The sequence below is a fragment of the Mus caroli genome, unplaced genomic scaffold (genome assembly GCF_978045245.1).
Source record: "Mus caroli unplaced genomic scaffold, Mus_caroli_1 scaffold_2, whole genome shotgun sequence".
In the NCBI taxonomy this organism is placed as follows: Eukaryota; Metazoa; Chordata; class Mammalia; order Rodentia; family Muridae; genus Mus; species Mus caroli.
The window spans coordinates 143,675,668-143,691,028 of record NW_028227257.1 but is presented as its reverse complement, the minus strand read 5'-3'; the positions used below and the strand labels follow the sequence as shown (position 1 = coordinate 143,691,028).

Here is a 15,361-nt window from a genome sequence, read left to right as displayed (position 1 = left end):
TGTTGTTATGTCTCCTTTTTCATTTCTGATTTTGTTAATTAGAATACTTTCCCTGTGCCCTCTAGTGAGTCTGGCTAAGGGTTTATCTATCTTGTTGATTTTCTCAAAGAACCAGCTCCTTGATTGATGGATTCTTTGAATAGTTCTTCTTGTTTCCACTTGGTTGATTTCGCCCCTGAGTTTGATTATTTCCTGCCGTCTACTCCTCTTGGGTGAATTTGCTTCCTTTTGTTCTAGAGCTTTTAGGTATGTTGTCAAGCTGCTAATGTGTGCTCTCTCTAGTTTCCTTTTGGAGGCACTCAGAGCTATGAGTTTTCCTCTTAGAAATGCTTTCATTGTGTCCCATAAATTTGGGTATGTTGTGGCTTCATTTTCATTGAACTCTAAAAAGTCCTTAATTTTTTTCTTTATTCCTTTCTTGACCAAGGTATCATTGAGAAGAGTGTTGTTCAGTTTCCACGTGAATGTTGGCTTTCTATTAGTTATTTTGTTATTGAAGATCAGCCTTAGTCCATGGTGATCTGATAGGATGCATGGGACAATTTCAATATTTTTGTATCTGTTGAGGCCTGTTTTATGACCAATTATGTGGTCAATTTTGGAGAAGGTACCATGAGTTGCTGAGAAGAAGGTATATCAATTTGTTTTAGGATAGAATGTTCTGTAGATATCTGCCAGATCCATTTGATTCATAACTTCTGTTAGTTTCACTGTGTCCCTGTTTAGTTTCTGTTTCCATGATCTGTCCATTGGTGAAAGTGGTGTGTTGAAGTCTCCCACTATTATTGTGGGAGGTGCAATGTGTGCTTTTAGCTTTATTAAAGTTTTTTTTTTGTGATGCATATTTTTTTAATATTTTTATTACATATTTTCCTCAATTACATTTCCAATGCTATCCCAAAAGTCCCCCATACCGCCCCCCACTTCCCTACCCACCCAATCCCATTCTTTTGGCCCTGGCATTCCCCTATATTGGGGCATATAAAGTTTACAAGTACAATGGGCCTCTCTTTCCATTGATGGCCGACTAGGCCATCTTTCGATACATATGCAGCTAGAGACAAGAGCTCCGGGGTACTGGTTAGTTCATCATGTTGTTCCAACTATAGGGTTGCAGATCCCTTTAGCTCCTTGGGTACTTTCTCTAGCTTCTCCTTTGGGAACCCTGTGATACATCCAATAGCTGACTGTGAGCATCCACTCCTGTGTTTGCTAGGCCTCAGCATCGTCTCAAAAGAGACAGCTATATTTGGGTCCTTTCAGCAAAATCTTGGTAGTGTATGCAATGGTTTCAGCGTTTAGAAGCTGATTAAAGGGATGGATCCCTGGATACAGCAGTCTCTAGATGCTCCATCCTTTCATCACAGCTCCAAACTTTGTCTCTGTAACTCCTTCCATGGGTGTTTTGTTCCTAATTCTAAGAAGGGGCACATTGTCCACACTTTGGTCTTCGTTCTTCTTCAGTTTCATGCGTTTAGCAAATTGTATCTTATATCTTGGGTATCCTAAGTTTTGGACTAATATCCACTTATCAATGAATACATATTGTGTGAGTTCCTTTGTGATTGTGTTACCTCACTCAAGATGATGCCCTCCAGGTCCATCCATTTGGCTAGGAATTTCATAAATTCATTTTTTAATAGCTGAGTAGTACTCCATTGTGTAAATGTACCATAATTTCTGTATCCATTCCTCTGTTGAGGGACATCTGGGTTCTTTCCAGCTTCTGGCTATTATAAATAGGGCTGCTATGAACATAGTGGAGCATGTGTCCTTCTTACCGGTTGGGACATCTTCTGGATATATGTCCAGGAGAGGTATTGCTGGATCCTCCCGTAGTACTATGTCCAATTTTCTGAGGAAACGCCAGACTGATTTCCAGAATGGTTGTACAAGCTTGCAATCCCACCAACAATGGAGGAGTGTTCCTCTTTCTCCACATCCTCGCCAGCATCTGCTGTCACCTGAATTTTTGAACTTAGCCATTCTGACTGGTGTGAGTTGGGATCTCAGGGTTGTTTTGAGTTGCATTTCCCTGATGATTAAGGATGTTGAACATTGTTTCAGGTGCTTCTCTGCCATTCGCTATTCCTCAAGTGAGAATTCTTTGTTCAGTTCTGAGCCCCATTTTTTAATGGGTTTATTTGACTTTCTGGAGTCCACCTTCTTGAGTTCTTTATATATATTGGATATTAGTCCCTTATCTGATTTAGGATAGGTAAAGATCCTTTCCCAATCTGTTGGTGGTTTTTTTGTCTTATTGATGGTGTCTTTTGCCTTGCAGAAGCTTTGCAGTTTCATGAGGTCCCACTTGTCAATTCTCGATCTTACAGCACAAGCCATTGCTGTTTTATTCAAGAATTTTTCCCCTGTGCCCATATCTTCAAGGCTTTTCCCCACTTTATCCTCTATAAGTTTCAGTGTCTCTGGTTTTATGTGAAGTTCCTTGATCCACTCAGACTTGACCTTAGTACAATGAGATAGGAATGGATCGATTCGCATTCTTCTACATGTTAACAACCAGTTGTGCCAGCACCATTTGTTGAAAATGCTCTTTCTTCCACTGGATTTTTTAGCTCCCTTGTCGAAAATCAAGTGACCATAGGTGTGTGGGTTCATTTCTGGGTCTTCAATTGTATTCCATTGGTCTATTTGTCTGTCACTATACCAGTACCACGCAGTTTTTATCACAATTGCTCTGTAGTAAAGCTTTAGGTCCGGCATGATGATTCCACCAGAGGTTCTTTTATCCTTGAGAAGAGTTTTTGCTATACTAGGTTTTTTGTTATTCCAGATGAATTTGGAGATTGCTCTTTCTAATTCGTTGAACAATTGAGTTGGAATTTTGATGGGGATTGCATTGAATCTGTAGATTGCTTTTGGCACGATAGCGATTTTTACAATGTTGATCCTGCCAATCCATGAGCATGGGAGATCTTTCCATCTTCTGAGATCTTCTATAATTTCTTTCTTCAGAGACTTGAAGTTTTTATTATATAGATCTTTCACTTCCTTAGTTAGAGTCATGCCAAGATATTTTATATTATTTGTGACTATTGAGAAGGGTGTTGTTTCCCTAATTTCTTTCTCAGCCTGTTTATTCTTTGTGTAGAGAAAGGCCATTGATTTGTTTGAGTTAATTTTATATCCAGCTACTTAACCGAAGCTGTTTATCAGGTTTAGGAGTTCTCTGGTGGAGTTTTTATGGTCACTTATATATACTATCATATCATCTGCAAAAAGTGATATTTTGACTTCATCTTTTCCAATTTGTATCCCTTTGATCTCCTTTTGTTGTCGAATTGCTCTGGCTAGGACTTCAAGTACAATGTTGAATAGGTATGGAGAAAGTGGACAGCCTTGTCTAGTCCCTGATTTTAGAGGGATTGCTTCAAGCTTCTCACCATTTACTTTGATGTTGGCTACTGGTTTGCTGTAGATTGCTTTTATCATGTTTAGGTATGGGCCTTGAATTCCTGATCTTTCCAAGACTTTTATCATGAATGGGTGTTGGATCTTGTCAAATGCTTTTTCCACATCTAACGAGATGACCATGTGGTTTTTGTCTTTGAGTTTGTTTATATACTGGATTACGTTGATGGATTTCCGTATATTGAACCATCCCTGCATCCCTGGGATGAAACCTACTTGGTCAGGATGGATGATTGTTTTGATGTGTTCTTGGATTCCGTTAGCAAGAACTTTATTGAGGATTTTTGCATCAATATTCATAAGGGATATTGGTCGGAAGTTGTCTATCTTTGTTGGGTCTTTTTGTGGTTTAGGTATCAGAGTAATTGTGGCTTCATAGAATGAGTTGGGTAGAGTACCTTCTGTTTCTATTTTGTGGAATAGTTTGTGAAGAACTGGGATTAGATCTTCTTTGAAGGTCTGATAGAACTCTGCACTAAACCCATCTGGTCCTGGGCTTTTTTGGTTGGGAAACTATTAATGACTGCTTCTATTTCTTTGGGGGATATAGGGCTGTTTAGATCATTAACCTGATCTTGATTCAACTTTGGTACCTGGTATCTGTCTAGGAACTTCTCCATTTCATCCAGGATCTCCAGTTTTGTTGAGTATAGCCTTTGGTAGAAGGATCTGATGGTGTTTTGGATGTCTTCAGGATCTGTTGTTATGTCTCCTTTTTCATTTCTGATTTTGTTAATTAGAATGCTTTCCCTGTGCCCTCTAGTGAGTCTGGCTAAGGGTTTATCTATCTTGTTGATTTTCTCAAAGAACCAGCTCCTTGATTGATGGATTCTTTGAATAGTTCTTCTTGTTTCCACTTGGTTGATTTCGCCCCTGAGTTTGATTATTTCCTGCCGTCTACTCCTCTTGGGTGAATTTGCTTCCTTTTGTTCTAGAGCTTTTAGGTGTGTTGTCAAACTGCTAATGTGTGCTCTCTCTAGTTTCTTTTTGGAGGCACTCAGAGCTATGAGTTTTCCTCTTAGAAATGCTTTTATTGTGTCCCATAAGTTTGGGTATGTTGTGGCTTCATTTTCATTGAACTCTAAAAAGTCCTTAATTTCTTTCTTTATTCCTTTCTTGACCAAGGTATCATTGATAAGAGTGCTGTTCAGTTTCCACGTTAATGTTGGCTTCCTATTAGTTATTTTGTTATTGAAGGTCAACCTTAGTCCATGGTGATCTGATAGAATGCATGGAACAATTTCAATATATTTGTATCTGTTGAGGCCTGTTTTATGACCAATTATGTGGTCAATTTTGGAGAAGGTACCATGAGTTGCTGAGAAGAAGGTATATCCTTTTGTTTTAGGATAGAATGTTCTGTAGATATCTGCCAGATCCATTTGATTCATAACTTCTGTTAGTTTCACTGTGTCCCTGTTTAGTTTCTGTTTCCATGATCTGTCCATTGGTGAAAGTGGTGTGTTGAAGTCTCCCACTATTATTGTGGGAGGTGCAATGTGTGCTTTTAGCTTCATTAAAGTTTCTTTAATGAATGTGGCTGCCTTTGTATTTGGAGCATAGATATTCAGAATTGATAGTTCCTCTTGGAGGATTTTACCTTTGATGAGTATGAAATGCCCCTCCCTGTCTTTTTTGATGACTTTGGGTTGGAAGTCAATCTTATCAGATATTAGAATGGCTACTCCAGCTTGTTTCTTCATATCATTTGCTTGGAAAATTGTTTTCCAGCCTTTCATTCTGAGGTAGTGTCTATCTTTTTCTCTGAAATGAGTTTCCTGTAAGCAGCATAATGTTGGGTCTTTTTTGTGTAGCCAGTTTGTTAGTCTATATCTTTTTATTGGGAAGTTGAGTCCATTGATATTAAGAGATATTAAGGAAAAGTAATTTTTCCATCCTGTTATTTTTGTTGTTAAAGTTGGTATTCTGTTCTTGTGGCTGTCTTCTTTTAGGTTTGTTGAGGGATTATCTTCTTGTTTTTTCTAGGGCATGGTTCCCGTCCTTGTATTGGTTTTTTGCTGTTATTATCCTTTGAAGGGCTGGATTTGTGGAGAGATAATGTGCGAATTTGGTTTTGTCTTAGAATACTTTGGTTTCTCCATCTATGGGAATTGAGAGTTTGGCTGGGTATAGTAGCCTGGGCTGGAATTTGTGTTCTCTTAGTTTCTGTATAACATCTGTCCAGGCAGACACTAAGAGAACACAAATGCCAGCCCAGGCTATTATATCCAGCAAAACTCTCAATTACCATATATGGAGAAACCAAAGTATTCCATGATAAAACCAAATTCACACAATATCTTTCCATGAATTCAGCCCTTCAAAGGATAATAAAGGGAAAACACCAACACAAGGATGGAAACTATACCCTAGAAAAAGCAAGAAAGTAATCCTTCAACAAACCTAAAAGAAGACAGCCACAAGATCAGAATCCTAACTTTAATAACAAAAATAACCGAAAGCAACAATTACTTTTCTTTAATTTCTCTTAACACCAATGGACTCAATTCCCCAATAAAAAGACACAGACAGACTGGCTACACAAACAGGACCCAACATTTTGGTGCTTACAGGAACCCATTTCAGGGAAAAAGACAGACACTACCTCAGAGTGAAAGGCTGGAAAACAATTTTCCAAGCAAATGATGTGAAGAAACAAGCTGGAGTAGCCATTCTAATATCTATTAAAATTGACTTCCAACCCAAAGTTATCAAAAATGACAAGGCAGGGTACTTCATACTCATCAGAGGTAAAATCTACCAAGATGAACTCTCAACTCTGAATATCTATGCTCCAAATGCAAGGGCAGCCACATTCATTAAAGAAACTTTAGTAAATCTCAAAGCACACCTTGTACCTCACACAATAATAGTTGGAGACTTCAACACCCCTCTCTCATCATTGGACAGATCCTGGAAAAAGAAACTAAACAGAGATACATTGAAATTAACAGAAGTTATGAAACAAAAGGATTTAACAGTTATCTACAGAACATTTTATCCTAAAACAAAAGGATATACCGTCTTCTTAGCACCTCATGGTACCTTCTCCAAAATTGACCATATATTTGATCGTAAAACAGACCTCAACAGATACAAAAATATTGAAATTATCCCATTCAACCTATCAGATCACCATGGACTAAGGCTGATCTTCAATAACAACATAAAGAATAGAAAGCCAACATTCATGTGGAAGCTGAAGAAACTCTACTCAATGATAACTTGGTCAAGGAAGAAATTAAGAAAGAGTTTAAAGACTTTTTAGAATTTAAGGAAAATGAAGCCACAACATACCCAAACTTATGGGACACAATGAGAGCATTCCTAAGAGGAAAACTCATTGCCCTGAGTTCCTCCAAAAGGAAACTAGAGAGAGCATACACTAGCAGCCTAACAGCACACCTAAAAGCTCTAGAACAAAAAATAGCAAATTCACCCAAGAGGAGTAGACTGCAGGAAATAATCAAACTTAGGGCTGAAATAAACCAAGTGGAAACAACAACAACAAAAAAATATATATACAAAGAATTAACCAAACTAGAAGCTGGTTTTTTGAGAAAATCAACAAGATAGATAAACCCATATCCAGACTAACTAGAGGGCACAGAGACAGTATCATAATTAACAAAATCAGAAGTGTAAAAGGAGACATAACAACAGAACCTGAGGAAATCCAAAACATCATCAGATCCTACTACAAATGGCTATACTCAACGAAACTGGAAAACCTGGATGAAATGGACAATTTTCTAGATAGACCCAGGTACCAAAGGTAAATCATGGTTAAATTAACAATCTAAACAGTTCCATTTCCTCTACAGAAATATTAATCAGTCATTAATAGTCTTCCAACCAAAAAAAGACCAGAACCAGATGGGCTTAGTTCAGGGTTTTATCAGACCACCAAAGAAGACATAATTCCAATTCTCCTCCAAACTATTTTTAAAAATTGAAACAGAAGGTACTCTACCCAATTTATGCCATTAATCCACAATTACTCTGATACTTAAACCACAGAAAGACCCAACCCAGAAAGAGAACTGCAGACCAATTTCCCTTATGAATACCATTGCAAAAATACTCAATAAAATGCTTGCAAACCGTATCCAAGAACACATCAAAATGATCATACATCATGATCAAGTAGGCTTCATCCCAGGGATGCAAGGATAGTTTAATATATGGAAATCCATCAACATAATCCTCTATATAAGCTAACTCAAAGACAAAAACCACATGATCATCTTTTTAGATGCTGAGAAATCTATAGACAAAATCCAACACCCCTTCAATATAAAAGTCTTTGACAGATCAGGAATTCATAGCCCATACCTAAACATAATAAAAGCAATCCACAGCAAAACAGTAGCCAACATAAAACTAAATGGAGAGAAACTTGACAAAATTCCACTAAAATCAGGGACTAGACAAAGGCTGCACACTTTTTCCCTACCTATTCAATACAGTACTTGAAATCATAGCCAGAGCAATTAGACAACAAAAGGAGATCAAGGGGATACAAATTGGAAAGGAAGAAATAAAAATATTACTATTTACAGACAATATGGTAGTATATATCAGTGATCCTAAAAATTCCAACAGAGAACTCCTAAACCTGATAAACAGCTTCAGTGCAATAGCTGGATATATAATATATTTGAGTAATAATAATAATAATAACATCTATCTATCTATATCTATGTGTGTGTGTGTGTGTGTGTGTGTAATATAACTTAAACAAATCAGTGGCCTTTCTCTACACAAAGGATAAATGGGCTGAGAAAGAAATTAGGAAAACAACACCCTTTACAATAGTCACAAATAATATAAAATACCTTGGTGTGACTCTAACTAAGGAAGCCAAAGATCTGTAAGATAAGGACTTCAATTCTCTGAAGAAAGAAATTAAAGATCTCAGAAGATGGAAAGATCTCCCATGCTCATGGATTGGCAGGATTAATATAGTCAAAATGGCTATCCTGCCAAAAGAAATATACAGATTCAATGCAAATCCCAACAAAATTCCAACTCAATTCTTCACTGAGTTAGCAAGGGCAATTTGCAAATCCATCTGGAATAACAAAAAACCTAGGATACCAAAACTATTCTCAACAATAAAAGAAACTCTGGAGGATTCACCATGCCTGACCTCAAGTTGTACAATTTGAGCAATTGTGGTAAAAACTGCATGGTACTGGTATAGTGACAGACAGGTGGATCAGTGGAATAGAATTGAAGACCCACACACCTATTGTCACTTGATCTTTGACAAAGGAGCTAAAAAATCATCCAGTGGAAAAAAGACAGCATTTTCAACAAATGGTGTTGGCATAACTGGTGGTTATCATGTAGAAGAGTGCGAATTGATCCATTCTTATCTCCTTGTACTAAGCTCAAGTCTAAGTAGATCAAGGAACTCCACATATAACCAGAGACACTGAAACTTATAGAGGAGAAAGTGGGGAAAAGCCTCAAGGATATGGGCACAGGGGAAAAATTGCTGAACAGAACAGCGATGGCTTGTGCTGAAAGATTGAGAATAGTCATATGGGACCTCATAAAATTGCAAAGCTTCTATAAGGCAAAAGACACCATCAATAAGACAAAAAGGCCACCAACAGATTGTGAAAGGATCTTTACCAATCCTAAATCAGATAGGGGACCAATATTCAATATATACAGAAACCTCAAGAATCTGGACTCCATAAAATCAAATAACTCTATTAAAATATGTGGTACAGATCTAAACAAATAATTCTCAACTGACGAATACTGAATGGATGAGAAGCACCTGAAAAATGTTTGACATCCTTAATTATCAGGGAAATGCAAATCAAAACAACGCTGAGATTCCACCTCACACCAGCCAGAATGACTAACACCAAAAATTCAGGTGACAGGAGATGCTGGTTAGGATGTGGAGAAAGAGGAACACTCCTCCATTGTTGGTGGGATTGCAAACTGGTACAGCCACTCTGGAAATCAGTCTGGCGGTTCCTAAGAAAGTTGGACATAGTACTACTGGAGGAACCAGCAATAGCTCTCCTGGGCATATACCCAGATGTTCCAACTGGTAATAAGGACACATATTCCATATGTTCATAGTAGCCTTATTTATAATATCCAGAAGCTGGAAAGAACCCAGATGTCCATCAACAGAAGTTGGATACAGAAAATATGGTACATTTACACAATGGAGTACTACTCGGCTATTAAAAACAATGAATTTCTGAAATTCCTAGGCAAATGGATGGATCTGCAGGATATCATCCTGAATGAGGTAACCCAATCACAAAAGAACTCACATGATATGCACTCACTGATAAGTGGATATTAATCCAGAAACTTAGACTACCCAAGATACAATTTGAAAAATATATGAAACTGAAATAGAAGGAAGACCAAAATGTGTACACTTCGTCCATCCTTACCATGGGGAACAAAATACCCATGGAAGAAGTTATAGAGACAAAATTTGGAGCTGAGATGGAAGGAAGGACCATCCAGAGACTGCCTCACCTGGGTATCCATACCATAATCAGCCACTAAACGCAGACACTATTGCATATGCCAGCAAGTTTTTCCTGACATGACCCTGATATAGCTGTCTCGTGTGAGGCTATGCCAGTGTCTGGCATATACAGAATTGGGTGCTCAAAGTCATCTATTAGATGGAATGCAGGGCCCAAATGGAGGAGTTAGAGAAAGTACCCAAGGAGCTGAAGGGGTCTGTTAAGCTATAGGAGGAACAGCAATATGTACTAACCAGTACCCCCCAGAGCTCATGTTTCTAGCTGCATATGTAGCATTAGATGGCCTACTCAGTCATCATTGGGAGGAGAGGCCCTTGTTCTGGCAAAGATTATATGTCCCAGTACAGGGGAATGCAAGGGCCAGGAATTGGGAGTGTGTGAGTTGGGGAGCAGGGCAGTGGGAGGGCAGAGGGGACTTTTGGGATATCATTTGAAATGTAAACGAAGAAAATATCTAATAAAAATTGCTTAAAAAAAGAAAAGAAAAAAGAACAGAAAGCTCCAACATAAACAGTAGTTTTCTCAAAATAGAAGAATGATGGGTGAGTACTTCACATTTCTATTTTATGCTTTGTATTCTTACTATAATACACACACATCATATTTCAACAGGCAACCACAAAAGGGAGGGAAAAATGTAAAAAAAATATCAGTTTTTCCTAGATAAGTATTGACTACACACTGTCAGAGCCTTTGATATGATCTCGTTTGGGTGATTTGGGAGCAGTCTTCTCCTCTACTGGGACTGCATTACCATTTCTAGAATTATTCTTTCTCTCTTATTCTCAGTAAAAATCTGTGTTTTTCATTCAATTCTGTGAATGAACTACTTCTAAGGTCATACTTGGAAATGACCCCTGAAGCTTAGAGCACTTGACCCTATTACTTTCTGTCCACATATGTTTTAAATTGAGTGACCTCTTATCTGTAGACTGAGTCATCAGTACCCTCTGGTTTGAATGATTTGGACAGTGGTTTGTTACTATTTATCAGAAAAAGTAGGTCAGAAACCTTTTCCCCTGACTTCATTCCTTACAGCAGTTAGCTTAGGAAGATTATTGTCTCAGTCATTTTTCTGTCAGTATAAAGAAACTCAGAAAATCTTATAAAGGAAAATATTTAATGAGGGACTTGTTTACTGATTCAGAGGCTTAGTCCATTTTCATCGTGGTAAGGAGCATGGTAGCTGAGAACTACATACTGATCCTAAGGACAAGAGAGGGCAAGAGAGAGAACAAAAGCAGGAGACAGAGAGAGAGAGAGAGAGAGAGAGAGAGAGAGAGAGAGAGAGAGAGAGAGAGAGAGAGAGAGAGAGAGACGCAGAGAGAGAGACTGGGCCAGGCATGGGCTATGGAAACCTCAAACCCCAAATAAACCCCAGGCATAATTTCTTCAAGGCCATACTTTCTATCCATTCTAACCCTACCAAAGAGTTTTACTTCTTGATAACAAAGTATTCAAGTATATGAGCCTCTGGTAGCTACTTTTATTCAGAATCACTTGTATTGTGGTGCTTGTGATGCAAACCTGTAACTCCAGCACTCAAGAGACTGAAGCAGGAGGATCAGCTACATAGCAAGTGCCAGGAAACCTCAGTTTTCAAGTAAGATCTTGTTTCAGAAAACAGAAACAACAAAGACCAAAACCCAAAAATGTGTTTATAAACAGTTTTCTGGCTTCTTTTCAAAAGATCTCAAACAGACCAGCAATTCCTTTCCTGAGGACACAGCACTCAATATTTTAAGATGTGAGTGGCAAACTTGACGGCAGGCACCTCTGTGGCTCTGAGGTAGGCAGAGTCCCAAGTTTCATGTACAATGTTCCCAGTTGCAGTGTCCCCATCTAGTCAATAGAATGCTTTGTTTTTTTTTCTTTCTGTAACGTTAATTATCAAACATGTTCTTCCACTCAACCCAGCCCTGAAAAATCTTCCTGACATTCAATGAGCTCAGGTCAAGATGTCATCATTACTAAACACATTAAGTAACGCTGAATAATGTCTTCTTTATCTGTTTGCATTTGTCTTTCATCATTTCTGTCTTGAAGTTCCATGGAGATTTCTATACCCTCCTTCTCTCTTGGTCATCACTCTTTGCTCAATTCATGAGTTCTAGTCCAGTCCTGCCATGCCAGGCATTCTCCACTGGTCAAACATATTTGAGATGCTGATCATTCATTTTTGCATTGAATTTGAGTTCTTCAAAAATTGTAAATAAAAAAAACATGGGCTTTGACTCTGAAGTATCATTTATAGATTACAGTGTTTCCCCAAGCCAAACAGAATCCATAAAGCCCCCTTCATGTCTTTGTTCCTTAAGCTGTAGATAAAAGGATTGAGCATGGGGGTGACCATTGTATAAACAACGGAAGCCACTATTCCAGTGTTTGCAGAGTAGGAGGATGATGGCTGGAAATACACTAGAAAGACAGTTCCATAGAACAGAGTGACCACTGTCAGATGTGAACCACAGGTAGAGAACACTTTATGCTTTCCCCCAGAAGATGGGATCTTGAGGATGGTGTTCATGATATGGGCATAAGAGACTAGGACACAAGTGAGAGGAACCACACCTGAGAGAGCAGCTTCAATAAACATTATGAGCTGAAAGGTATGGGTGTCTGAGCAGGCAAGCTTGAGGAGTGGGAGAAGATCACAGAAAAAGTGTGGAATGGAATGGGAGCCACAGAAGGAGACTTGAGCCATCTGGAGTATGAGTGATAAGGCCAAGAGGTTGGAGCAGAGCCAAGATGTGGCCACCAGCAACAGGCATTTTTGGGGACACATGATAGTGGTGTAGTGTAGTGGAAGGCAGATGGCCACATAGTGATCATAGGCCATCACAGCTAATAGGAAGTCATCAAGCATGGCCATTGTCATGAAGAAATACATTTGCAGAAGGCACCCAGTGTGGGAGATGGTTTGATGCTGGGTTTGGATGTTAGTCAGCACTTTGGGGACAATGGTGCAGGTTAAGCAGTTATCAATGAAGGACAGGTTGGCTAGGAAGAAGTACATGGGTGTATGCAGATGCTGGTCAGAGACAATGGCCAGGATGATGAACAGATTGCCCAATAAGGTCACCAGGTACATTCCCAAGAAGAGTGTGAATAGGAGAGGCTGCTGCTCTGGGTGGTCAGAGAAGCCCATAAGGAGGAAGTCAGAGATGATGGTTTGGTTTCTAGTTTCCTTCTAAGGCAGATAAATTACCAAGGATTTGTAGTTAAATTTACTGGCTTTTATAAAGGTCAATGATTGCAAAGACTTTTATTGTGCCCTGCTCCTTAGAGAGGCCACTGGCAATGACTACTACTCATAGCTTTCAATTTGTAAATATGTATGACTATTAGGAGTATCTGGTCAGGATGTCATTTGGCTTCTCCATCACTGTATTGTGGCATGTTCTCCCTAAGATTGTTTTAATGAGTGTAAACTGGATTTTTCTCATATATTCTCCCTCTGTCTCTGTCTCTCTCTTTCTGTCTATCTTTCTATCTCTCTTTGTCTCTTGGTCTCTGTCTCTGTCTTCCTCTCTGTATGTGTATGAGTGTTCTACCTGCTTGCATGTATGTGTACCATGTATACCTGGTGGTCACAGAGGCCAGAAAATGGCATTGGATGCCCAGGAACTGGAGTCATAGACAGCTGAGGGCTGCTCCATAAGTGCTAGGAACTGAAAAAAGTCCTTTGTAAGAGCATCCTTTGCTCTTAACTGCTGAGCCACCACTCCAGCCCCTAAATCGGAATTTATACCTCCTTTACTTGGCTCCTTTATTTTTTCTTATATATTTTCTTCATTTACACTTCAAATGCTATCCTGAAATTCCCCTATACCCTCCTCCTGCCTTACTCCCCAACCCATCCACTCGCCCTGGCATTCCCCTCTACTGGGGCATATGATCTTCACAAGACCAGTTGCCTCTCCTCCCATTGATGGCCAACTAGGCCATCTGCTACATATTCAACATAGTTCTGGGGGTACTGGTTAGTTCATATTGTTGTTCCTCCTATAGGGTTGCAGACCCCTTTAGCTCCTTGGGTACTTTCTCTAGCTTCTTCATTGGGGGCCTTTTGTTCCATCCAATAGCTGACTCTAAGCATCCACTTCTGATGCAATTTATTTCTAAAATTTAGTAGACAGTACCAAATATTTTTTTCTTTCTTCTACCCTCAGATGTCCCCCTGTCTTTCCTCACTTCTTTTTCTGTATGCATTTTTTAAGTTTCTTTCTAAGGCAGATAAATCATCAAGGATTTGTAGTTAAATTTACTGCCTTTTATAAAGGTCAATGATTCCAAAGACTTTTATTGTGCACTGCTCCTTAGAGAGGCCACTGGCAAGGACTACTACTTATAAATTTCAATTTGTAAATATGTATGACTATTAGGAGTATCTGGTCAGGATGTCATTTGACTTCTCCATCACTGTATTATGCTGTATTACAGCAGGATATCCCCAAGATCATTTAAATGAGTCTAAACTGAATTTTTCTCATATTCTCTCTCTCTCTCTCTCTGGCTGTCTCTCTCTCTCTATGTCTCTCTCTATACATGTGTATGAGTGTTTGACCTGCTTGCATGTATGTTTACCACATGTATGACTGTTGGTCACAGAGGCCACTAAAGGGCATAAGATATCCAGGAACTGTAGTCATAGACAGTGGAGGGCAGCTCCATAAGTGCTAGGAACTGAACAAGGTCCTTTGCAAGAGCTCCCAGTGCTCTTAACTGCTGAGCCACCACTCCCGCCCCTAAGCCGGAATTTATACCTCCTTAATCTTTGCTCCTTTATAAAGGCTCATAAGATTACAGTTGCAACCTCATTTTTGTAGGTTACAATCCATTCAATGTAATTTATTTCTCAAATTTAGTAGACAGTACCAAATGTTCTTTTTCTTTCTTCTACCCTAAGACCCCTCCCCCTGTCTCTCTTTCCACACTTCTTTTCTCTCTGTATGCATTTTAAGGAAGACAGAAAGAGAATAATTTCTTCCCAGAGATGCTAGCTGGGAGGTAGACATGCTGGCAAGCTTATCCCCTTAGGGTCTTATCACCATGTCGTGAGTTAATTCAGTTGTGAACCTGAAAAGCACATCATTGTCATGATGCAACATTTTCATATCATCCTGGATGTCATCACCACCATCTTTCACTCTAGGACATGGATGCTCTAGTGATCAGAAATTCCATTCTCTCTGTGCTCCTCACTCTCAGTCTGACCTCCTTGGCTGTTTTACTCTCTGAATCTCTGTTTTCACTTGCACGCACAACTTTTCTATAGTGTATTTTTAGTACAGAGACTGCATCTATGAAAAGCTGGCTGTCTGTATCTGTCTGTCTGTCTGTCTCTCAGTGTGTGTGTGTGTGTGTGTGTGTGTGTGTGTGTGTGTGTGTGT

The 15,361-nt window shown here is 39.1% G+C and overlaps 1 protein-coding gene across 1 annotated transcript; it reads right to left on the bottom strand.

Annotated features, from left to right (window-relative positions):
* Positions 1 to 12,216: 12,216 nt before the first annotated feature.
* On the bottom strand, positions 12,217 to 13,116 carry LOC110289450 (olfactory receptor 1G1-like). Its single transcript, XM_021155653.2, has one exon. It carries the CDS (start codon positions 13,114 to 13,116, stop codon positions 12,217 to 12,219), a length of 900 nt encoding a protein of 299 aa, XP_021011312.1.
* Positions 13,117 to 15,361: the final 2,245 nt, after the last annotated feature.